A 25,159-nucleotide genomic window follows, 5' to 3' on the forward strand; every position below is an offset into this window, starting at 1 on the left:
ACAAAAATCCTTTGAAGTTCATTCAATCCAAAGAGGGCCTAATTGGTTAAGAATTTGTTGACTCCAAAAAGCTGACAAGTTTCGTGAAGAGGAATGTGAAGAAGTTGGCAAGAATTTGTTGACTATCGGAATAGTATTCCACATGCCATTGCTCCTTGTGGTTCTTTTTGGTGGAAGGACATTCTGAAGCTCACTCCTATTTTTCGAGCAATTTCAAATTGTCAGGTCAGATCGGGGGAGAGCTGCTTGTTTTGGAAAGATCTTCTTGCTGATATATACCCTCGGGTATTCTCCTTTTCGGTTCAGGAGGACATTTCGGTGAAGGATTTTGTCTTGAGCCTGCCCAAGCTCCTCTGTCGGCCCAAGCATTCCAGGAGTTTGAGCTTCTGCAGCAAAGCCTTGCTCAGATTGCTCTTGATGTTGGTACTCCCGATATTTGGAAATATCACTGGCAAAAAGGCTTCTCTGTAGTAGATTTTATCAGCACTATTTTGAGCCGTTAGATACCCATCCTATCATGGTGAAGATTTAGAAATCTAAATGCACGATGAAACATAAGGTTTTCATGTGGCTTTTGGTCATTGACAGGCTTAATACAAGAAACATGTTGAGATGCCGACACTTCAACATCAACTCTGGCTGGGAATGCATGATGTGCCCTTTAGCTCCTGAAGAGACGCTCGATCATCTATTTTTTGCTTGCTCATTCAGTCAATCGTGCTGGGATGATCTGAACATTACATGGAACCTACACCTCCCTCTTTGTGGCCGCCTGCAAGCTGCATATATGAATTGGAACAGAGGCTTGTTTTGGGAAATCTTCTCTCTTGCTGCCTAGTCCATATGGAAGGAATGCAATGCCCTGCTCTTCGATAACGTCCCTCCATCCAAACAAGCTTGGCAGGCCCGTCTCAAGACTGATCTGGAGCTCTTGTTATTCCGTATCTCCAAAGAAGAAAGCAAGAACAAACTTCGATCTTTTTTAGTTTCTTTCTTTTAAGTTGGGTTCGTGGGGGCTGATGTGCCCTGTCAGTTTTATTCCCTTGTACATATCCATGCTGTAACGGTAACTCTATTTTTATTTGAATATGCAGCAGGAGACTCTCCTGCTGCTTTTCCCGGTAAAAACAAAAGTTGGTAAGATTTCTTTGGCAACCAACTAAACAAATGACAAAATAATATAGATTGCCAATGGTAGGCCAAATTTTGTGGAGAACCAAACAGCCGGACAGAAATGTAACAAAAAATTAAAAAGGGATGTTTACAAAAAAGTACACGGGCATTTTTTTAAGAAAAATTACACTGCCTCTTCAGTCTTTTCCCGGTGCTCATGGAAGAATTACGCGTCAGGCGCACCTTGGTCCTTGGCCTTCGAACAAGCTGGTCCCACACCAGATGCTCCATGATTCTCCCCGCGATTCTCCGTTCCCCAAAGGTCCAAACCATAAACATTTTGTGTTCTTTCGATTGCGTTCCTAAAATTTGTCCCAATCTGAAGTCCAAAACACAAAAACTTTGACATCCTTTCAAGTCCCCTGCCTTTTCTCCTCGCAGTTCCCGCACCCCGAAGGAAACCACCAAATCGATCGAACGCCAGCAAGAAAACAACTCGCAAAAATTCCCCGTCCAACCAGATCGGGCCAACCCCGTCCGAGCTGTTCCTCTTCTCGAAGCTTCCATGAACGTGGAGCGCCTGCCGGCGGAGCGCCATGGGCACCGGTACGCGCGGATGCCGCCGGAGCACGAGTCCGAGGGAGACGCATCGTCTTCGTCAGTGCCCGGGCCGGCGCCGCGGCCGGAAGTTCTGGCGGCGTCGGCGTCATTCCGTCTGTCCGAGGCGACGCGGGTCTTCGAGGAGCTCCCGCGCGCGACCATCTTTTCCGTGTCGCGCCCCGAAGCCGGCGACATCACCCCCATGCTGCTCTCCTACACCATCGAGATCAACTACAAGCAGGTCCGCGGATCCCCCCGCCCCCACCTCCTTTGGTTTACGATTCCGGACATTTTGAACTTTTAATGGGTGATCTCGAACTCATCTGGGAATCCTCGGAAATCGTGTGAATTCGGTATCACTTGTTTCTGATTATTCCGAAATTCTACATCCATTTTGTGGGTAAACTCCGTGATCAAGTTAGACCTTCCAGTTTAGTTGGACGACCCTATTGTAAGTGTAGCAAATGCTTTTAGTTGTTGCACAAACTGCTCGGTTTGGTTCTAGGCGGTCACGTGTTCAGCTGATTTTAGCGGCCAGCCAACCGACGTAGGAAGTGTGGCACAAGCATTTGAATTGATTGTTCGATTGTTTTTGATTAATGATATGACTAGTGGACTTACATAATTCGAAACTGTAAGGTGTGCCTAACTGGCTATAGCTTAGTCTTCGTGGTTTGCTGTTGGAAGACAAGGCCTCCAAGTATGGACATCGGGTGATTATGGTCACTCAAATGTGATACCGATCAGCATAGTTCCAGTTCCTACTTGTGGACAGTTCTGCTCTCAAATCAACATTCCAGGCAAATTGGCAATGCCAGGTTTGGGTTCAGCATATTCATGAACCGGGCATTTGGTGCCCCATAGCTGGATGTCCATATGAAATTTAGGCAGTCAAGAGCTGCCCTTCTCTGCGTGTGTGCAACAGTGTGCCACTACTCACTAACAAACTACTTATCTTTGATGAAATCCTTCCTTAAACTTTGTGGAAATTTCTTGGTTTTCAATTGGTCACAGGAAGTTACAAATGCACTTTTTTAATGAATTGGGCTACTTAATAACATTCCTCGAATAGGGTATTGTTATCCTGATTGACTAGAGATTGTTCATGACATACAAAGTGCAATTTGTATGGGCAAGCTTCTTTGTTTACCTTTTAACTTCTATGTTTCATGTCAGCAGGCAGGTTTTTGTTCTTAGTCATTGGACAAACATGATCATTCTTGGCTGTAGAATCATTTGATGATTATTTAGTCCTATAAGGCTATTTGATTAGGAAAGAACTTGATCTCATTTGGAAGATAAAAATTTCACTTGAAGTAGACGCTGAGCTAAACAACTGATATTTTCATCAATTTTGTGTAGTAATGGAAGGGTCCTAAATTAGTATATTTGCTATCACTTTAACCCGTTACAGTATGCATTAACTGTCTAGTGTTTACTGAAATCTATCCTTAGTAATTTGGTGTATGTATTCGGTTTTTTTTGCGGGGAAATTTGGTGTATGCTTTACATGGTTTCAACAGGTTATCAAAACAGTTCCCGTTTCCTTTTACATGACACTTTGACATGCATGCACCTTAACATGCACTAGGGAACTATGTTGAGTGCAAGTTGGCAATCAATTCACAGTTAATACAACACATAAGACTACAAGGCATGGGTGCACATGTTTACACATAAATCAACACTAAACAGACAAAAAAGGAAAAAGCTCATGGAATACATGTGTCCTAACTCTTTCTACTTGTCATGTTTAGCGTTTGTACTTGGTGACACTTATTTAGTTGTGATGCCTATTCCCTTCTTTTACCTTTTTTGGTGTTATTATTCCATTAAATACAAATGTGTCATACGTGCACTGAATAATTTTCACTTCTTCTATCAGTTTAGGTGGCGTCTATTTAAGAAAGCTTCTCAGGTCCTCTATCTGCACTTTGCATTGAAGCGACGTGAATTTCTTGAAGAATTCCATGAGAAGCAGGAACAGGTTGGTTATACAGACCATCATGATTCTTGTCAACTTTATAAAACTAGAATTCAATACATAATGGATAGCATATGTGTTTATAGAGCTTGGGCACCTTTTTTTAGGTGTACACATTAAACTCATGAATGAGAAAAAGTAACAAACTCTATAATGATATTTTCATACATCCTAAGTGGAGTAATTTTATTGTTTCATAATTGAATTGGACCATTTAGTTTGCCCAAGTGATAATAGTATTGATATGAAATAAGTGACAACAAGCGAAGGAGGAATGTTTGCATCCTTGGCAATAAGAGTGAAGATAGTACACCGATTATATTCAGTGAAATGGACGTCTTTTTTGACTATTACATGGTTTCTGACATGAAGAGAATCATCCAAGGAAACTAGAAACAATTTGGAACTGGTATATATGTTACAAGTAGATAACAGATGAGAAACAAGTTTATTTACTATGATCCTAGCCTGCTTAGTGCATGTGGATAGACATGTTTTATCAGTTAATCGGTTTGTAACGGAACAGTTATTCAAGTTTTGATTTGTCTAGTTGTCAAACATGATATCCTTAAAACTCATATTTTGGACTTGCACGCCTCCTTCCTTTCTTTCATCGAGTTCTGTCATTTTGAACCGACTAACACTTGGATAAGTGTCAGTATAATGGAAATAATCTATTTGAAGCCTAGAGTACTGAGTTGATTTCTATATACTGCGATTGAAGGTCAAAGAATGGCTCCAAAATTTGGGAATTGGGGATAATATGCCGGTAGTACATGATGAAGATGAAGTGGATGATGTAAATGTTCCTTCACAGCCTGATGAAAGCTCCATCAGAAATAGGTAAACATCTTTATATATTGATGATGTGGTAGTGACTGATGTATAGTTATGCTTTGTCATATCACAAATGTTGGTTTAGAGCAGTTGAGTCTCCATATGTTATCCCATGCATGCAGTAAGCAAGACATTGAACCTGTTGTGGCAGAAATGTTCCTTCAATTGCTGTTTTGCCCGTCATTCGACCAGCTCTCGGACGCCAACATTCAATTTCTGACCGAGCAAAAGTTGCCATGCAAGAATACCTGAACCATTTCTTTGGAAACTTGGATATTGTCAACTCACGTGAGGTACAAAGGCTTTGTACATTTCATCGTATCACTTCCAGCAGTAATTAAGAATTAAAAAACCAATCGGAATAACCCATTTTGAACCATCTGCTTAGTTTTATGTCAAAGACTGAAACCCTTTCGAAAATACAGGTTTGCAAATTTTTGGAGGTATCATGTTTGTCATTTTTACCTGAATATGGACCTAAGCTAAAAGAAGACTATGTTTCGATTGGCCACTTGCCGAAAATTCAGAAGGGCCGTAAAGAGAAATGTTGTTCATGTGGATTGTTTAACTGTTGCAAGAGCAACTGGCAAAAGGTATGAAGCAGAATTCTTGCAGTTCTACCAATGCATCGAGGCACAAAGTGTTTTCTCGAAAAACAAAAGAATTCTTGCAGTTCTATTATGGCAAGTTCAGCTTTATATTTTGCTATTGTATAATCATTTTACTAGAGCTTTTCAACTGAATATTGTTTCTTCCAATAGGTTTGGGTTGTGCTGAAGCCCGGATTCTTGGCATTACTCAAAGATCCTTTTGATCCAAAGCTTTTGGATGTCATTATTTTTGATGCATTGCCACACATGGATATAAATGGAGAAGGTCAAATCTCTCTAGCCAAGGAGATTAAAGAACGCAACCCATTGCATTTTGGATTCCAGGTAGCTTTTCCATTTTATGATCTCCTGGGTTCACTTAGCATATTATATTGACATGTATGACTTATGATTCCTACAAAGTTTATGGAAATTTCGTATCACGATATTGTACCATTCTACAACATCTATAACTTAGCCTAGAAGCGACTTAGGCCACAAGTCCAAAAAAATTAGGTCTCAGTATCTCATACCTACCAAGTTTATTAGTTCTGTAATCTCAAGTATGTCTAGGCATCTCCCAGAAGTACCACAGAATTTGCTGCAAAATGTGGTAAGCAGCTGAAGAAGTTACAATGTGGGAATGTTGTCTCAAGGACAGTTTGTGGTTGTTGTGTTGTGTAGTGCTGCCTGGAAATCTAGTTAGTTACAATAATACTTTTCTAAATTATACTTAAAATTTGCCGTTACAGCTCTAAAAAAGATGCTATCAAATAATTATGTTACCCAAAAGTAGAAAATTATAATGGACAGGACTATCTAGCGACCGTGCCCACCGTAGCACTTCCATGCGGCGCCTGTCCACCCAGCTAAATCTACATGATTTTGTCCATTTGAATTTTTTTTAACTTTTTTATCTCCTAAACCGTGAACCCGATTGACGATCCGTTTTCACAGTTAGCTTAATCATGCTGAGATCTACGAAACTAGTTCTCATGTTGATATGTTTTGACGACTTTTTTCCCCGTCAAAAGTTACCAGGTTATTATCACTTGTTACCAGATTATGACTACGTGGTTACCAGGTTATAGCCACTTGTTTACCAGGTTATAGTCACATGTTTATCAGGTTAACATCGCTTGGTTACCAGTTTGCTGGGCATCAACATGCACCTACGATCTGAGGACATCTCTTGTTAAAACACTTCAATACTTGCTTTATGAGTTTGCATAACATCGCAATGTCTAAATGCATGTTTTTGCTTGATAGCCGTATATTATCATGGACCGATTGTTAATATGGTAAACGTTCACAACTAAAATGGTAAACATGGTAATGTAATCTGGTAACCGATGGTGCCGAAACAATATCGTCAAAACACAATACAACGTGGTCTTGTTTTGAAGCACTCGTTGAGACGTACTCAACTGTGAAAACGGATCTTTCATCGGGATAAATCATTTTGAAAAAAAGATGTATATAGCAATTAATACATGCAGTCCTGCCTTCCATTACTTATACGGCAGCCCCATTAGAACCACGCCGCACTGTAAGACACCCGTGGGCACATGCCCTAGTTAGATTCCCCGAATTATATTGCTTTGAAATAGTGCCGAATGTCAAACAGAGCCTTAGTAGGCACTAAGGCTAAGATTTTTACTGTTTGCCTATGTGGTATGGTTTGTTGCTTTAATATAATGATCTATTCCAACTTATGCTTGTAAAACTTTATTGAATTATTGTTCTGTTTTCTGTGTAACATTGACTACTCTTTACACTGGCATGCATCTCTTTGAAGTATAGAATCTCAATGTATATATTGTAACATCTTGATACAGTTGAGTGTTGAATCTTGTATGAAAACCATCATATTGTCAATTGTTACCTTTTTAGGGTGATACCATTTAGCTGCTAGTGGGAGACTTTCAACCTTGAGTTGTAGCTATCATCTGATAGTTGTTAGTTTGTCAGACTAGTTTGGCACAATCTGTTACGACGTTCATTGTTATCCCACAAACAATTTGTTAAGTTGATATGTTTGGTGCACGCATGCCATTTTGCCGTTGTGTAAACGATGCTGCAGAAACTTTTATTTCTTTTACACAGTACTTTTGTAGTTAAATTGCATAGATTTTAGCTGATCAAAGTACCACAAACTCCTAATCAGCTTGACAGTACACATTTGATACAGCATTACTGCATTAGCCTTTTTTCGTTTCTATTCCGTCAAATCTGAATAGTGCCATTCATTGGAGAAAGGTGTCTTCTGGTGGACGGACAATCAAATTGCGAACAAGAAGCTCTGGTAAGGTTAAGGATTGGGTTACTGCAATAAATGCTGCTAGACAACCACCGGAGGGCTGGTGTTACCCTCATCGTTTTGGTTCATTTGCACCACCAAGGGGCCTGTTGGAAGATGGGAGTATGGCACAATGGTTCATAGATGGGCAAGCTGCATTTGAAGCAATTGCTTCCTCTATTGAGCATGCTAAATCAGAGGTTCGCCTTTTAGTTTTTCAATAGTTACTTGACTGGAAATTATCTTTGATCTTAAGTAAGTCTAAGATTATTGAAAATTTATTCAGATATTTATTACCGGCTGGTGGCTCTGCCCCGAACTGTATCTCCGACGTCCATTCGAACATCATGGGTCATCTAGGCTTGATGCTCTACTGGAAGCAAGAGCTAAGCAGGGTGTGCAGGTATTGTAGTATCTTTTTATTTATTTTTAATCAGGAAATACTAAGAACCTGTTACCGAACCAGTGAACAATCATCCTCACTATTTGTAGTTATATATGTCAATTTCATGAGTTGTGAATTTTTATATCATACACCCTCTGGAAATATACTTGCACGTTATACTCAGCATCCGAAGATGGTTTACTCTTCTGGTATTTTAAGGGTTCAGTTTGACTGCAGAAGATCAAACAGGACCACAGAAATGCCCCCACAAGTTAGGCAGTACGTAAAAGGAAAAACATCTATGCATCCTAGCCTCTTCGCTTCTAATGTATTCTCATGCTCACTTCCTTTGCATGTAATATAAGTGATGAGCAGCCCCTTTCCTTTGAGGTTGAGGCCACTGAGGCCCTGCTTGGATTGAGTGTACTTTAGTGGGTGCCTCAACCTGTTACGGATCAAGGGGGAGGGTGGGGGGGGGGGGGGCTGCTTGGATTAGTAACAACATGGATTTACGCATGTCCAAACTGAAAGCTTTTAGATAACTAGCGGGACTAGTATTTAAGAAGTTAAGCTGGCTATGTGGCTTAAACTGTTTAGCATCAATTATCTGATGTTTGATAAAACTTGATAATGTTAATTTGGATTGTGTATCTTTTTTGTAGGTTTACATTCTTATGTACAAGGAAGTCGCTCTTGCCTTGAAAATCAACAGCTTGTACAGTAAACAAAGGTTACTTAACATTCATGAGAATGTAAAAGTTCTGCGGTACCCTGATCATTTCTCTAGTGGTGTATACTTGTGGTATGGAGGACTTTATACATATATATATTTCGCTAGTATTATCAGAAGGTTATTTAATTCTGGAAATTAACTACTTTTCTTGACTTCAAGGTCACACCATGAGAAAATTGTGATTGTTGATAATCAAGTATGCTACATTGGAGGTCTTGATCTGTGTTTTGGTCGTTATGATAGTCCTGAGCACAAAGTTATGGATGTCCCTCCTGTGATATGGCCTGGGAAGGACTACTACAACCCCAGGTAACTACAATTTTTTTTTATCTTTATCACATAGTTTTAGATATATAGGATAAAGTTCCAAATGACTATTCATTATTCTTAAATTTTATCTCTTTATATAAGGGAATCTGAGCCAAATTCTTGGGAGGACACAGCAAAAGATGAACTGGACCGTACTAAATATCCCCGTATGCCTTGGCATGATGTCCAGTGTGCTCTCTACGGTCCACCTTGTCGGGATGTAGCAAGGCATTTTGTTCAGCGCTGGAATTATGCAAAGGTTAGTTTGCTCCATTGATTTGCTCATTAGAGAGAGTGTCTCTCCCTTCATTATTGTAAATTTGATGTCACTTTTTGCAGAGGAATAAAGCTCCAAATGAGCAAGCAATTCCCTTGCTGATGCCTCATCACCACATGGTAATTCCACATTACAAGGGCAGAGGTAAAGAAACAAATGGTGAGGCCAAGGGTAAACAAAATCATGTTGAGAATGTTGATGTAAAAAGGACAGCCTCCTTAGCATCATGTGCATCATGTCAGGATGTTCCATTACTTTTACCTCAAGAGCTTGAGCCTCAGGCATTGCCCGATGGAGATTTAGCGGTGACTGGCTTAGACATTAACCAGGCAGATAATCCCAATAAAACAGGCTTTAAACAGCCTTTGCTCAACCGAAAGGCAAAAATTGATGCTTCTCGTCAGGATTTACCTATGAGAGGTTTTGTAGATAATCTCAGTTCCATTGAGTCTGCACCTATTAGGCGTTTTGATTCACTGAAAGAAGAAAGGCATCACATGGATACAGAATGGTGGGAGATGCAAGAGCGAGGAGATCAACTTGCTTCAGTACTTGACATTGGACAAGTTGGTCTGAGGGCAACTTGTTGTTGCCAGGTCAGTATTTTGGTACATTGCAGTATTTGAATTATTTCATTGATGAATGAGGATCCATGTATATCAATTCCAATGAATTTTGAATTATTTCATAGAAGAAGGAGGATCCGTGTGTATCAATTGCAATAAATAATTGCATCTATGTTTTGTCTCAGATTATTAGAAGTGTTGGTCAGTGGTCAGCTGGAACAACTCAAATTGAAGGAAGCATCCACAATGCCTACTTTTCTCTGATTGAAAAGGCAGAACACTTCGTATACATTGAGGTCTGCATTCTTTGTTTGAAATTTTGAACATCTAAATTCAATTCTAACTGTTAGTAAGTTTTACTGCATAATATCATAAACTTATGTTCACCACGTGTTATTGTTACTTTCTTATTTCACTGTATCTGTGGTGATTTATTTCAGTATGACTATGATTCAGTTTCTTTAAGCTTGTATTCAACTACTATTTTTTGCATGGACGCTTGTAATTTATTACCATGAGACTACCATCAAATTAATAAAACATCCTTTTGGTTGGCCTTTTCAGAATCAGTTTTTCATATCAGGCCTTTCAGGAGATGACACAATTAAAAACCGTGTACTGGAAGCATTGTACAGGCGTATACTTCGTGCCGAGAGAGAGAAAAAGCGCTTTAAGGCAATCATCGTTATACCTCTTTTACCGGGTTTTCAGGTAATTTCGTACTACAAAAATTAGGATTGTCTTTTTGCTTTGTTGCTTAAATAATCTCATGGCAGGGAGGCATTGATGATGGTGGAGCTGCATCTGTGAGGGCAATTATGCACTGGCAGTACCGGACTATCTGTAGAGGCCCTAATTCAATTCTTCAGAATCTGTATGATGTGATTGGTCCTAAAGCGCATGACTATATCTCCTTTCATGGTCTTAGAGCACATGGCAGACTATCTGACGGAGGTCCCTTAGTTACTAGCCAGGTAAAGTGAATCTGTTTGAGTTTCGGAGCATGTTTTGTTTCCCTTTAGGATCTTGACTCTTGTCCTTCTGACTTCCATAAATTTATACAGTGGAACAGACCTATGTTGATGTAGTTCTGGTCGCCATGATGCTTTCTTTATATCTTTACAGAAGTAGCTAAATATTCAGGACAACCCTCCCCTCTAATACGGTCTGCCTTACAGATTTATGTACACAGCAAGTTGATGATAATTGATGATCGTATTGCATTGATTGGCTCAGCTAACATAAATGATAGAAGCTTGCTTGGATCAAGGGATTCTGAGGTATGAGTTTCTCAGATTCCTTTTTCATAAGATCAAATGCGGTCACTAGAATAGTCCTGACTCACCAATGTAGAGGATGCATGCTTTATTTATTTTTCCGAAGAGTGCGTGTAAATATATTAAGTAGAGGAGATGGTTTTATATGCCTAGAAAGAATGCCGAAGGCCATGACCAATACAAACACAAGAAAAACAGCCCAGGATACCTGAACCCCTGCTAGCATAGGAGCAATCCCAGGCCCCCAGTTCACTCAGTCTCTTTAACCGGCATGACACCAAGTCCTGCTCTCAGCTTTGGTTACTTGTATGTCTATTGAGGACTCTATTATTTCTTTACTTCCATATCAACCAAGCTACAAGGTTGAGATGACTGCCAAATCCTTTTCTCTTCACCTGAGGGAGAGCATTATCTGAATTTGTCCACCAGCCCTCGAGGTCCGACCCGATCGTTGGTTGTCGGCTTTGAAGGTTACCTGTTGGAGTGTCTTAAGACCAGATTATGTTGATGTTGGAGTAGAGTCCAAACGCCATGGGCATGGCTAGGGCCAACATGGTTGGGGTGCATCACTTAGTGTGTACATCAATTCCCTAAAAAGCTAAGGAGAATCAAGGGCAATTCTGGGCCACGTGGTTGCACTGCACACGGGCTAACCGGGTGCACAAATGATTTTTATGGGCTGATTGCAAGGAGCTTTTCTTGGACCCGGGTGCATGTGCACCCTGATGGGCCAACGTGGCTCCGCCCCTGCCGCGCGTTACCTCAAGTGACCTAGTGTGAGACATCATGTTCGCTGTCTGGCATGCCCTAATGCGAGTGTGTGCTCTGCTGATGCCGAGGGGTATGCGCGGAGCAGAGGGTGACCATCAGGGGTACATGCTGCACCAGGTTCGTCATATCATTCCTGCCTTATAAGGGTGAACTCGAGGGAGGAGGAGCAAGGTTACACCTTATTGGTATTCTCCAGGGAATATACTTTCAGCATAGTATCATAAGATATTCTTTTAAGAATCATTGTGAAGACCAAAAATTAACGTTTATGGCATGTTGAAGGCCGAGGGGCAAAACTGTAATCTGGAGCCATCATCCCTCTTTTTCTATAAATAGGACCTCAGGGTCAGGGGTAGAGAGAAAAGGCAGCAATTATGCCAGTTGTGACCCTAATTCCTGAGAGACAAAAATTTCATCAACTTCACTACAGTTGCCTTTCCTCTCTCACTCGTGCCCCCTCCACACCGTGTATGCCAATGTAACCGAGGTGGGTACCTGTCATATATTGTCTAGGCTCAAACCTGCGACAGTTGATGACCTTGCAGACAGTAAGTGATTGATGTCTTCTCTCAAGATGTGACAGAAGGCACAAGAAGCAATATGTTGCAGCCTGCATTTAGCTAAACGATTTGCACCGCATGGCTAGATGAACATTTTGCACCGCAGGGAGCCCATGATTTCCAGATCGCACTTGCCCACTGAAAAGAGATAGTTGGCATGATAAATGGAAATGGAGGGTGCAGTTGCCAACAATCTGGTGACCCTGTTGAGATCGTTGTCTGACAAGTAGCTTCCACAGTGTTAGAAGCTTGATGAAAGCCAATTTGTTCAGAGGTGGTCTGATTTTGGCGATCCATCTGGTGTGGACAAGAATTTCTGTCACTGTGCGCTTCATATGGAACACGTGGGGATGGTTTCTATGTGATTATGATCAGGGGCGAGTAAGGGGATAGGTTGACTGTTGATCCACGCATCATCCCAGAAAAGGCTGTTACGCACATTGCAAATAGTCACCGAAGTCATGGCGGAAAAAACAGCCCTCCCAAGGTTAAGGTTGCCAAATGGAAGCGGAAGCCCCTTCCACGACCTGTCCACATTTAGTTCTGTGCAGCAATAACCAGTGGACCTTCTACGTGATCCCATGTGTTTAAAAGTACACTTCATTCCAGCTTCCTATCACTAGAGTAGCCTGGCTGCTGACCTGAGTGTTAATTTTTGCTTTCATAGGAAGTAATTTTCTTACTGCTAGTTGTACTCAGTCAACGTAAAATGGCTTATTATCAACTAATGTTCAGTTAGTGATAATTAAGTAGTACATCGGTGATGGAAGTGGCCTATATGATGTTTTTCTTCTGCTACTGCTAGATTGCTGTGGTCATTGAAGATAAAGAAGTTGTTAATTCCAAAATGGATGGAAGACATTGGGAAGCTGGTAAATTCTCTCATAGCCTACGTCTTTCTCTCTGGGCAGAGCACCTTGGCCTTCATCGTGGAGAGGTTTGTACTATTTTTATCATTCCGACTCTTTGTTTCTTACTTGGTAACTCCCTCCATCCTAAATAGACATTTTGGACATTGACATGGTCTCGAACACACACCTTCGAAAATTAATATTTTCAACTTATATGTTATTTGAGAATTTATTAACATGATGTAGAAATACTTTGTCAGAAAAAAGAGAGTAAATGTACTAATTTGATAATATCAGTTTCATGAGCCAGATCTAAATATATCTGTATTTTTTTGTTAAAAGTTTTATGTTTCTTACTATGGACATTCTAAATTACATTGATTTTAGGGATGTATGGAGGTAAAATATACTGATGTTAGGATTTTTGTTTTAGAAAATGGAAGCTTTATTACCCCTGGCCTCTGAATACAAGATGCATATAGACCACATTGTTATTATATCGTTTATTGCATCTGAAAAAACAACCAAATCAAGAATCATGAATGGTCACACCTGAAGCCTCCGAAAAGCCTAAGGAGTCTGGAGCTAGCACGCCACCCGGGACATAGAACTCCCTCTTAAAGTTGTAATCCACTCGAGCTTCTTGGTGCAAAAATATCGGATCCTTGTGCTGCCCCAGTTGTAACAAAGCTCAGGACCCCAACCAGCTGGTACACGAGAGCAACACCTACAACACATGATTGAGCTTTTCTCTTGTCAAACACACCCTTGAATCTTCGTAATGGAATTCACTGCAAAGTTGTCAAAACCATTTAGGTAGTTGCAATTAGAAGAAACCATTTCCAATATCCATGGAGAATTTGTTGGTTTGTGCTACCCATCCAAGCCCCTTTAGGTTGCTTTTTTAAAATTCATGGCTACAGCAGGATATGGGAAAAATATCGAAGTTCTTCCATTTACTCCCAGTGACAAAGTTATATATGAATTTAACTGTGTAACTCAGTACAACGATGATAGAAGCCACTATTTATTGTCTGACATGAGATACGGAATTTGGTATGTCACAAGTATGCTTGATGAGGATGTCTTCTCTATTGTAGCTGACAAGAAAATCATGTGCATCATTCAGGTTGTTCACAATATGTCATTTTCACTTCCAGGTTAGCCATATTATGGATCCTATGGATGATTCAACGTTCAAAAATATCTGGATGGCCACTGCCAAGGTGAGAAACAGAAATGTTGTGCCTACACCTCATTTTATATTAGGATGTTGCCTTTTCAATCATTAATCATTCTATAAATTACACGATGTTTGCATATTATTTTGTTCATATCTTTTTATACTTACAATTGAATTAACTGGTCATGCCTGGCAGACAAATACCATGATTTACCAGGATGTATTCTCTTGTGTTCCCAACGATCTCATCCATTCAAGGTATTTATTCAGTATCCCATTTCAGTTGTATTTTAAATGAGTTGCTGTGGTCTCTGAAACAGAATTGAGAACACACAGGAGAGCTGCCTATTATTGCGTTCTCTGAAACATAATGGCCATGCAGGACGCAGTTTCGGCAAAGTATTGCTCATTGGAGGGAAAAAATTGGCCACACTACAATTGATCTGGGGGTCGCACAAGAGAAGTTAGAAACCTACCAGGATGGTGATCTCAAAAGTACTGATCCTATGGACAGATTGCAGTTGGTCAGGGGGCACCTTGTATCTTTCCCTTTGGATTTCATGTGTCAAGAGGACTTGAGACCATATTTCAGTGAAAGCGAGTATTACACGTCTCCACAAGTTTTCCATTAGGTTGTCTTCCATGGAAAAGATACCCCACTGCTGCCTTGGCTGTACATAATACATGGGCCAGCTTGTAGATGTTTCACAGGAAATGAGGAATATATACGTCCACGACAGTAAGGTTACAAGTATAGTTTTTCATTAATCAGGTTACAGATATAGTTCATTCACTGGACAACTCTCTTTTCTTTTTGGGCAAGGGTTGCCACCCTTCTCAAATTCTTTCTCAAAGCAAAGAAACTAGGAATTTAGATACTCCGTAGTTCATTTGAGACGCAGCTTTCTTTTGTACGGAGTAGGTGATAAGTGACCCTGTTTCCAATGCAAATAATATGTTTTTCTCGAAGAAGCCATCTCTGTACGTGTTAATTTTAAATTGTCTTCAACTGAATAAGTACATTCGAATATTATGTATCACGGTATCTTGTTTGCCTCGCAATATTCTGTTTAATCTTCTCATGCTCCGATGTTTATGTCAAACTGGAAACGTGTATGTACAAGTCAAGATAAGACAAATAAATATGGGGCAAATAATTATCATGAACTGATGAATGCTGGGGTCCCTGAAGAAAAAAAGTTATGAATGATGATATATTTGCCGAGATCAAGACCTCCTTCACCTCTTAAACACGAATATTGTTTGGTTACACATTTTTCTTCCAGCAACAGTGCTACCGTCTCCATCCCATATTAAGTGACTCAAATTTGTCTAAATATGAGTGTATTTATATACTAAAATATGTCTAGATACATGTAATAGAAAATCACTTAATATGGGATTATTAAGTGACTCAAATTTGTCTAAATAATGATGTATCTATATACTCCCTCCAATCCTAAATTGTTGTCAAAATATTATATGTATACTTTTTTAAGAATAGATATATACATATTTGGGCAAATTTGAAACAAGAATTTAGGATCGGAGGGAGTACTAAAACATGTCTACGTACATATAATAGAAAGTTGCTTAATATGGAACGGAAGGGGTCTGAAGTTGAATGGTTTTGAACAGCACCCATGTTTGGACATCGCCACATCAATTTTCTTCATCCACTCCCGTATATTTGGATGCTGAGTCCTAAAAGGATTTCTAGACCAATGTCAGTATCCTATGTCTGCATGATTTGGAAGCGATCGAAGTGTAAAGGGTCAGCAAAACAGACTTGAATCGGCTTTTTCATCACAGCAAGACTATGTCTCTCCAAATCAAACTAAGAGTATCACCTTAACGAAGCAACCAACACTATGTGTTCCCATCCAATCTACTATTCCCTCTGATCCACAATAAGTGACGTTGATTCAGTACAAAGTTCTACTAAAGTTATACTAAATCAGCGACACTTATTATGGATAGGAGGGAGTAGTGTACCGGTCGGGTTAATCATTGTAGTTTTCACACTTATCATATTTTCTCACATATCAAACCTTGATTCGCATACGCAAGTGTATGCATGATTCTGGTGCGGGTCATCGCACACCGCCACCAGTTTGAACGGGCTCATCGGGCAAGCACCATACCGATGGCCAACGTAGCTATTAGCACACATCACCCTGGCGTTCAATCTTTGATGCATCGTCATTGAATCCCGGTGAAAGTGGGAAAGAAACACAGCACCGCTGGTTAGTCAGGGGTCTCACAAGAAGACCTCTCACTGCACCTGGTTGAGGAAAAAGGCGAGCTCATGGTGACATTTTTGGAGGCTATGCGGTAGGCAAAATCGTGTGGCGGCGATGCGGTCGGGCGGGTGTAAAGAGTATGAGAAGAAGCAAGGTGCACTGTGTTGCTTCATGAAGAAGTTGAGGAACGGGAGTTTTCTCTTGTGGTAGCGAAAGTGGCTGAGGAAGCCTGCGTCATGGACGATGTGAAACTCGCGCATGTAGATGACAGAGTCACATAAGAGGGGAGGACGACTATGGCAGTATCGCCCCTCCTCCGTCTTCAAATGCTAGTATCGCATCGTTCACGATGTTGTATTCCTCTAGCATTTTCAGATCGCCACCGGAGACCCCCGCTCCTCAGATTCTTCATGAAACGACACGGTGTGCCCTGCTTCTTTTCGTTGCTTGACCCGCCCGATCGCATCACCGCCGCACCCTTTTGCCTGTCACAGAGCCTCGCCTCCCCGAGGTAAGTGCTTCGAGGTTGCGGTCACAGCTCGTCTTCGTCAACTAGGTGTGTCTAGCTGTCTTCTTGTGTGTCACCCTCACTGACCGGCGGCGGCAGGTTTCTTTCCCACTTTGTTCAGTGACGACGCACCAAAGATCGTGTTGAACGTGGCGGTGGTGTGCGCTGCAGCCCCGCTGGCTATCTGCATGGTGGTTGCTTGCTGAGACCGTTCAAATTGTTCGTGGCATACACTGACCTGCACCACCACCTTGTATATACTCTTGCATCTATGAATCAAGATTTGATATGTGCGGAAATATAATAACCGTGGAGGCTACAATGATTGATCCGACCAGCTCCAGCATTTTGGTGTGGAATCCAATGTGTTGGTTGCTTCGTGTAGGCGATACTCTTGAGTTTGATTTTGAGAAACATAAGAGTCTTGTTGCGGTCAAGAAATTCGCTGAAGTCTGTTTTGCCGACCATTTCCACTATGATCGCTTTCAAATCATCCAGACATAGGATACTAAAATAGGTTCGACAATTCTTTTATAACTTTACAACCCAATATGGGAGTGGAAGTCGGAAATTGGTGTGGCATCGGTGCTGCAGAAAAACATTCAACTGTCTGACTTCCTTACACCAAGATGTTCAGAGGTTATGATGCGGGCACAAATGTAATTTTTCTAACCACGAATGTGGGTGACTTCATGATGAAACTTGAAACAATGCAGCTCAGAAGTTTTGCTAACATTTATAAAAGGAAAGAGTCCGACCTGTTATACCTACACAAATTTCTGTACAATAGGTATACCTCATCTCTACAATGGAGAAATAACAAAAACAAATTTTGTGTGTGTTTGTTGTATTTTGTTAATGTGGCTAACGGTTGACTAGATAATTACAGTTTGTTTATTTATCGGGTTGGTTATCTTTTACATATTATTTTTTAGCTTGTTAAAGCTAGAACAAAAAAAATTAATTTAGCAGGTCATGCCTTGTCATTGCTATGTGCACATAAAATGCTATGCCCGCTCATTGTTCATTTCATTGGAAATGCTATTGGTATATTAAACTTATTTTGCTTGTAGGTAGGGTAATTGGTGGTGGAGATGGAAGATGATATGTCTTTTTTTTTAGGTGTGGAAGATGATATGTCTAATGATACATTAGAAGGCCATCACATTAGATTTGCACCACCTTCTCCTCCTCCTCCCGGTCTCATTAATATTGGCATGCTACGACATTCAATTTGTAAAGGTTCAAATAGAGTTCAAATTTTAGAATGGCTATATAGTTATCGGATCTATATAGTTTAAATCACTACAAGAGAAACCGTATTTCATGACAAAAATCCTCTTGACACTTGGCTTTACCGTCATAGAAATAGAGAATAGGTGACGCTCTGGACATGGCGTCTAATTAGTCAAGTGGGGCCCACACGACATGTGACGTTATTGGACAAACTGTCGTACTTATGTTTGCGCTGACCGTCATAGTTTATCTCGGCCAGGGCTGAGAATGCAGTGTGTATTTAGGTGACGGTTTTGGTCTAATGCACGACAGTATCGGCCTGGTCATTGATCTTAACGATCTTTTGACCAAATCAATCCCGTCTTTGATCACCAAATTGTTCTCGTCTTCAATTACCTCTCTCCCACGTCCTGCTGTCCAAGAGAAATCCCTTTCTCCTGTCTCGTACAGATCCAGCTACCGGGGGAGGGGAACTGGTGAAGGGCGTGGCGAGGGGAGGACCTCGGCTGTGCGCGGCGGGGTGGGGAGGCGCGGCCCAGGGCTGTGCGCGGCGGGGCGGGGCCGTGGGGAGGCCCTCGGCTGCACTCGGCGGGGCAGCGCTGCAGTGAGAGGAGGCGACGGTCGGCTGCACGCGGCGGGGCGAGGAAAGGAGGCCAGGCTTGGCTGGAAGCGGAGGGGAGGGTTGTGCGCGGAGAAAGAAGCAAGGTGAAAGGGGCTGCTGTGAGGGGGCACGGCGACCAGGTGCGTCAGAGCTCCATTCATAAGTGTGTGTGTGTACACCACACATTCATAAATTTCTGAATGAAATTGGCAGCACTGGTCAATTCGGTAGATAAGTTTGATTGTCTTTGTGTTCTTATAGGAATTTGGCTCTCCTCTGTTCTTGACTAGAAATTTTTCTCTTTATTCCTGAAGAGCAACTGTAGTTTACAGTATACAATTGAGCTGTACGTTAATAAAAAGGATACACAGTGCAATGGTCAAACATGTAAAATTCTTAACATTTTCTTGTAACTAGTTGGAATCTAGCTACTGTTCATGTGGATAATGGCACAGGAGCTCCGTATCATCATTACTCTTGATGTTTTTCCTTACTACCTTCTGTTGTGTAACTTAAAAAATCCTGGCGAACATTTACCTGCAAAGAAAGCCAACAGAAAGATAAGATATAAATAAATTAACTGGGAATAAATTCTAGTGATAAATTAATAGCAATTTAAGTTGCATGACAAGATACATATACGAAGACTAAATATTGTGCCCACCATGCAAGATATAATTTGGAACAGGTCATTCGATTCATGACCCATGATTAATTGATATATTTCTTGTATTTGCACAGAAATGTGGTTTATGCCTTGCCCAATTTTTTTAGTTCAGCTCTTCAAATTGAGACATGCATACGTGTGCTATGAACTTTTAGAAAAATATTGTTGCCTATTACCCAGGTGTCAAGTTGTTATATTTATATCAATCACTTACAATAAATATTTGTATCAATCACTTGAAGAAAAATGGAAGTATAATTGCCTTAAAACAATAACTAAGGAGCAGTAAAGTGTGTAGCTTTTAGTTGATTCTCTGATGCTTATTTCAGCTTCTACAAGTTGATTCTTTAGATGAAAGAACATATTTGTTTTATGTTTGTAACAGCTAGGTAAACTGTCCCTTATTAATTCTGTGATATTTCTTAATGTAGATAATGGATAGAAGTTGGATACATGGGAAAAAGTTCAGCACACCATACCTAAACAGTGTTGACCAGTTTATGTCATGCGTTCAGCAACACTTCAACAAAACTGATGACATATTGTGCCCATGCCGTCACTGCCTCAATCTAGAAAGCCTCAGCCAATCGGAGGTGAGGGAACACATACTCTGTAATGGTATGGACAGCAGATACACAAGGTGGGTCCATCATGGGGAAGAGTTGATTAATGATGAAGGTCATAATTTTGAGGAGGATGCTGATGGTCATAATTTTGAGGATGCTGGATATCAATCAGATGATGATGGATACGATCAAGGAAATCGTGATGATATTTCAAATTTGTTAGATGACTTGTACAGATCTGGAAGGCAAGCTGATGGTCAGCCTAACCTATTTGCAAATCTGATGGAAGAAGCAAAGAAAGAGCTTTATGATGGATGCACAAACTTCACTCGGTTGTCATTCATTATCAAGCTTCTCCATGTGAAGTCCTACAACCGGGTAACAAATGCAGCATTTGATGGGTTCCTTAAGCTGTTCAATCTGGCACGTCCTAATGGAAATTTGGTGCCAAAATCATACAGTGAAGCTAAGAGTGTGCTTCGTGATGTTGGACTGGATTATGAGATAATCCATGTTTGCAAGTATGAGTGTGAATTATTTTGGGGGGAATATGCAAATCACGATCATTGTCCAACTTGTGGGACATCAAGATGGAAAGACACGCATGGTAAGAAGAAAGTTCCTCAGAAGGTGCTCCGATACTTTCCTATTATTCCAAGGCTTCAAAGGTTCTTCGCGTCAAAGTTTCTTGCAGAAATGGCTATGTGGCATAAGGTGAAGAGGGTTGTTGATAAAGATGTTATGAGGCACCCGGCCGACGGTGAAGCTTGGAAAGGATTTGACAGTGAGTATGGTTGGTTTGCTAGAGATCCACGCAACTTGAAGCTAGGTATTGCCACAGATGGGTTCAACCCTTTTGGAATGGGTAGTTCATACAGTATGTGGCCTGTTTTTGTGATTCCATACAATTTCCCTCCTTGGATGTGTATGGACCAATCCAATTTCATGATGGCTTTGCTTATTCCTGGAAGAAAATCACCTGGAAAAGATTTTCATGTTTACATGAAGCCACTGATGGCAGATATGAAGAAGCTTTGGGAAGGTGTAGACACGTTTGATGCGTTGACAGGAAAAAGATTTCCTCTCCATGCTGCAATTCTTTGGTCCATCCATGACTATCCAGGACTTGCCACTATATCAGGGCGTAGCACAAAAGGGTTTTATGCTTGTGTGCATTGCGATGAGAACCCTTGCTCGCAGTCATTGAGAAACAAATTTGGATATGTTGGGCATCGAAGGTTCCTTCCCACTAACCATCATTTTAGGACAAGCAAACTTTTCAATGGGAAGGCTGAGAGAAGAGGGCCACCTAGGAAATTCACAATTGAAGAAGTGATGGAGAAGTTAGGGAAAGTTGAAGACTACAAACCTGGGAAGCATCCAGATTTTAAGAAGCGAAAACGCGCAGAGAAAGGTACACCAAACTGGAGTCAAAAAGTGAGCTTTTATGACCTGCCATATTGGTCAAAACTCAAGTTACCACACAACCTTGATGTAATGCACATTGAGAAGAATATATGTGATAATATCCTTGGTACCCTTCTTGAGATTGATAAAAAATCGAAGGATACCACAAATGCTAGGAAAGATTTGGAAGATTTGCGAATAAGGAAAAAGTTGCACATGAGAACAGATGGAAAGGGAGGATTTGAGAAGCCACCTGCTTGCTGCTTGCTACACGCTGAGTAAGGAAAATAAGAAGAAGTTGTGTCAGTTTTTGGTCAATGTGAAATTTCCAGATGGGTATGCTGCTAACCTAGCAAGATGTGTGGATCTTGATGCATGTAAAGTACATGATTTAAAGACCCATGACTGCCATATACTGCTGCAGCGTGTCCTACCAGCTGGGCTTAGAGGGCTTGTGAGACAAGACATCTATGAAGCTATTACTGAACTGGGGAATTTTTTTAAACAGTTGTGCTCCAAAACTCTTAGGCTTGATGTATTGCATCGATTGAAAGATAAAATTCCACTCATCCTTTGCAAGCTTGAGAAGATTTTTCCCCCTGCTTTCTTTGATGTTATGGTTCATCTAGCAGTTCACCTACCCGACGAGGCAATTCAAAGGGGCCCTGTCCATTATGGCTGGATGTACCCGGTGGAGCGTAGACTTGGTTACCTAAAGGGAACGGTGAGAAACAAAGCAAGACCGGAAGGGTCAATTGCAGAGACCTACGTCGTGGACGAATGCATGATCTATTGCTCCAGATTTTTGAATGATGATGTAGAAACAAGATTTAACAAAGATGAAAGGAACAGGGATGGGAAGAGAGTTGTTGATCCTGCTGAATTACCAGTTTTTTCAGTTGCTGCAAAAGCCTTTGGGGCTTGCAGACTCAAATATTTTGAAAAGGAATATGAAAAAATGGTATGGTATGTTATTGACAACTGTACCGAAGAACAGAAGTATGTTAAGTAAGTTCCCTTTTCCATCTTGCACAGAAGTATGTCCGTTTGGTAGCTCAGTTTTTTTTAAGTATTATGAGAGTACTACGGTTGCTAAATTTATATAATTCGAAACAAAAGCTGCGACTGCTAAACGCCCCTGGTTTTTGTCAATACTGCAAAATACCGTAGCATTCGTAAATGATATGTAATTTTTTTTTTGTGTTTTTGTAGTGTTTGCCGAGAAGAACTACTAAGCAGGGGTGTCAATAACATTGACGAGACGGTTGAGAAGGAGTTCCCTCGCTGGTTTCGGAAGCATGTATGTTATTTTTTGCATGAAGTAATTATTCTAAATTATTAACTTGTGCATAAGTAACACGGTACCATTTTGGAACAGATTGAAAAATTATATTCTCAGGGAGATCCGGAGGTTTCTGATGATTTACACTCACTTGCGTTTGGACCAGACGAGCGTGTGCTTGTCCACTCTGCCTGCAATGTCAATGGTGTGAGGTTCCATACTGTGGATCATGAGAAAAACAGAAGAACTCAAAATTCTGGGATCCTAACCATTGCACCGGATCATAATGGTGTAGAGAAGGAGTACTACGGTGTGCTAAAGTAGGTTCTTGAGTTGCAGTACCTGAAAAACAAGCATGGCGATAGATCGGTATTTCTGTTCCGGTGTGATTGGTTTGATCTTGATACAAAGAAAAATGGCTTGAGAGATGATGGCTATTTTAAAAGTGTTAATACCTCTGCATCTGCAAGAATGACCCATTCATTTTGGCAAGCCAAGCAAAAACAGTGTTTTACATGGATGACACAAGGTTTGGTAAAAGTTGGAAAGTGTTGCAGACGTACACACTTAGACATGTCTATCATGTTCCCGAAAGCGAAAATGGCAAAGATATTGATCAAGGGAACCAAGATGCATATCAGGAAGACAACTCCTCGTCAAATTTTATTGTGCAGGATGTCGAAGGAGAAGTAAATGACGAACAACGATCTGATCCTGATGATGAAGCTACAAGTGATGCTGATGGTCAAACAATGGATGATGTAGGGGCTACTGAGCATGAAGAAATCAGCAGCAGTGATGATGATGAAGCTGCTGGTGATGGTGAGGAAGCAAACAATTCAGAGCATGAAAGTGATGATGACTAGGGATTAGTTATCTACATCGAACAATTCGATCTTTGTAGTGATTGTAAGCCATATGACGTTTAAATGATGAATTGTTGTCTGCTGGATTTTTCCAAGCATTCTCTTTCTCTTTTCAGATTCCTACAAAAGTAAATTTGGGGCAATTGTTGACATATTTTCTCAACACAATACTAGGCTAGCATCTTAGGAAATTTTCAGTAAACTGATTTCAGTAAAGTTTCAGTTTCAGTACAACATCAGGTTCAAGTGAAATTTGTAACAGCATATGTACAGCTTTCAGTTTTAGGAAACTAAAGTTAGTAGGTTGATAGATTTTGGTAAAGTTTCAGTTTTAGTTTCTTGAACTGAACTGCTTTACTTTACTAAAGTTTCTGAATATAAATTAAAAGGCACTATTGCAGTTCCATCTAGTTGAGATGTGTACAAGAGAAGCTAAGAGCTCCTGTGATGGTTGTTGTCGGCTCAGCTCCTCCTGCATATGAACTGAACTGAATATTACAGGCTTTGCTTAGGTTCCTATTGGAGGATGTTACAGGCTTATTGATATTCCTATGAGCAATTGCTTCAACCTTGGCATAAATAATGTTTCTGTCAATGTGATTCACAAAGAAAACGAGGAGGACGCAGGGGGCTTTTGACCTGTGGCTGCCCTTGGCATCATAGGTGCTGACGTCGCCGGGGAAGGAGAAGCTGATGCGGGACCGCGATGCAGTAAAATAAAATTGAAAACTTGTCCATGAGTAAGCACAGGGGGTCGAACCAGTAACCTCAGTTCAATGGGCGAGACGAGATAGCGTGTTGTACCGTTGGGCTGTAAACATTTTGTTGTCAAAGTAAGGGAACGCCAGATTTTACCTCTTTACCGGAGCAAAAGAGAACTAAACATAGTGCACACTTTTTGTAATGAATATTTATCCAAGATGACTTAATTTTTTTTTGTGTGAATTAAACAACATATTAGAGATGATTCCCAATTCTAATACTTTTATGATCTCATTTGCTACTTTCTATGTTAAGAAAGCATTTTTCGGGCATTTTTCATCAAAGAAAATAGAATCGACCCAAATATGGTCAGAAGGATCTTTTTTTTTTGCACCAGCTCGCAATATAGGTCCAAACTCTCGGTGAAAAGGTCTCGCAAGATTTTTAAAAGGTTTGGTTGTATATTGTCTTGTAATGGATCCTTACTGAATGTTCTTAGATACCATAGCCAGCCTGTGATGTTTGTAATGAATATTTATCCAACATGATTCAGACTTTTCTGTGTGAACTAAACAACATATTAGAGATGATTTCCAATTCCAAGACTTCTCTGATCTCATTTGCTACTCTCTTTGTTTAAAAAGCATTTTCTGGAATTTTTCATGAAAAAATAGAGATCAACCTAAATATGGTCAAAAGGATCTAATTTGTTTGCAACAACTCACAGTATTGGTCCAAAATCTTGG

The 25,159-nt window shown here is 40.6% G+C and overlaps 2 protein-coding genes across 4 annotated transcripts; both read left to right on the plus strand.

Moving 5' to 3' along the window:
* The first annotated feature begins 1,457 nt into the window (after positions 1-1,457).
* On the plus strand, positions 1,458-15,397 carry LOC100831328 (phospholipase D zeta 1). 3 transcript variants are annotated; one of them, XM_010233198.3, is made up of 20 exons: positions 1,458-1,954; positions 3,599-3,700; positions 4,422-4,540; positions 4,686-4,827; positions 4,960-5,127; positions 5,296-5,469; positions 7,384-7,623; positions 7,710-7,826; positions 8,471-8,610; positions 8,701-8,850; positions 8,953-9,109; positions 9,190-9,723; positions 9,879-9,989; positions 10,258-10,404; positions 10,470-10,667; positions 10,872-10,973; positions 13,107-13,238; positions 14,313-14,378; positions 14,532-14,593; positions 14,718-15,397. In XM_010233198.3, the coding sequence occupies exons 1-20, from the start codon at positions 1,679-1,681 to the stop codon at positions 14,965-14,967; spliced, it is 3,387 nt and encodes a 1,128-aa protein (XP_010231500.1). In that variant the 5' UTR covers positions 1,458-1,678; the 3' UTR covers positions 14,968-15,397. The 3 variants fall into 3 exon arrangements, with proteins under 3 accessions (XP_010231500.1, XP_014754998.1, XP_014754999.1); XM_014899512.2 differs by having other exon boundaries at positions 3,604-3,700; XM_014899513.2 differs by lacking the exons at positions 1,458-1,954; positions 3,599-3,700 and having other exon boundaries at positions 4,657-4,827.
* A 4,813-nt stretch (positions 15,398-20,210) lies between these two features.
* Positions 20,211-23,711, plus strand: LOC100831630. The gene is made up of 4 exons (XM_010234960.1): positions 20,211-21,570; positions 22,385-22,529; positions 22,776-22,863; positions 23,520-23,711. The coding sequence occupies exons 1-4, from the start codon at positions 20,211-20,213 to the stop codon at positions 23,709-23,711; spliced, it is 1,785 nt and encodes a 594-aa protein (XP_010233262.1).
* The last annotated feature ends 1,448 nt before the right edge of the window (positions 23,712-25,159 follow it).

Source organism: Brachypodium distachyon, chromosome 2, assembly GCF_000005505.3.
Source record: "Brachypodium distachyon strain Bd21 chromosome 2, Brachypodium_distachyon_v3.0, whole genome shotgun sequence".
In the NCBI taxonomy this organism is placed as follows: Eukaryota; Viridiplantae; Streptophyta; class Magnoliopsida; order Poales; family Poaceae; genus Brachypodium; species Brachypodium distachyon.

Excerpts from the sequence above, each read along its gene's own strand:
- LOC100831328 (XM_010233198.3), top strand. The coding sequence starts at position 1,679 with ATGAACGTGGAGCGCCTGCCGGCGGAGCGCCATGGGCACCGGTACGCG. Across the intron at positions 4,541-4,685 it reads GAAAGCTCCATCAGAAATAG|AAATGTTCCTTCAATTGCTG; the intron begins GTAAACATCTTT and ends CTGTTGTGGCAG. Across the intron at positions 5,128-5,295 it reads GCAAGAGCAACTGGCAAAAG|GTTTGGGTTGTGCTGAAGCC; the intron begins GTATGAAGCAGA and ends TTCTTCCAATAG.
- LOC100831630 (XM_010234960.1), top strand. The coding sequence starts at position 20,211 with ATGGACAGCAGATACACAAGGTGGGTCCATCATGGGGAAGAGTTGATT. Across the intron at positions 22,530-22,775 it reads GAATATGAAAAAATGGTATG|TGTTTGCCGAGAAGAACTAC; the intron begins GTATGTTATTGA and ends GTGTTTTTGTAG. Across the intron at positions 22,864-23,519 it reads CTCGCTGGTTTCGGAAGCAT|GATGTCGAAGGAGAAGTAAA; the intron begins GTATGTTATTTT and ends TTTATTGTGCAG.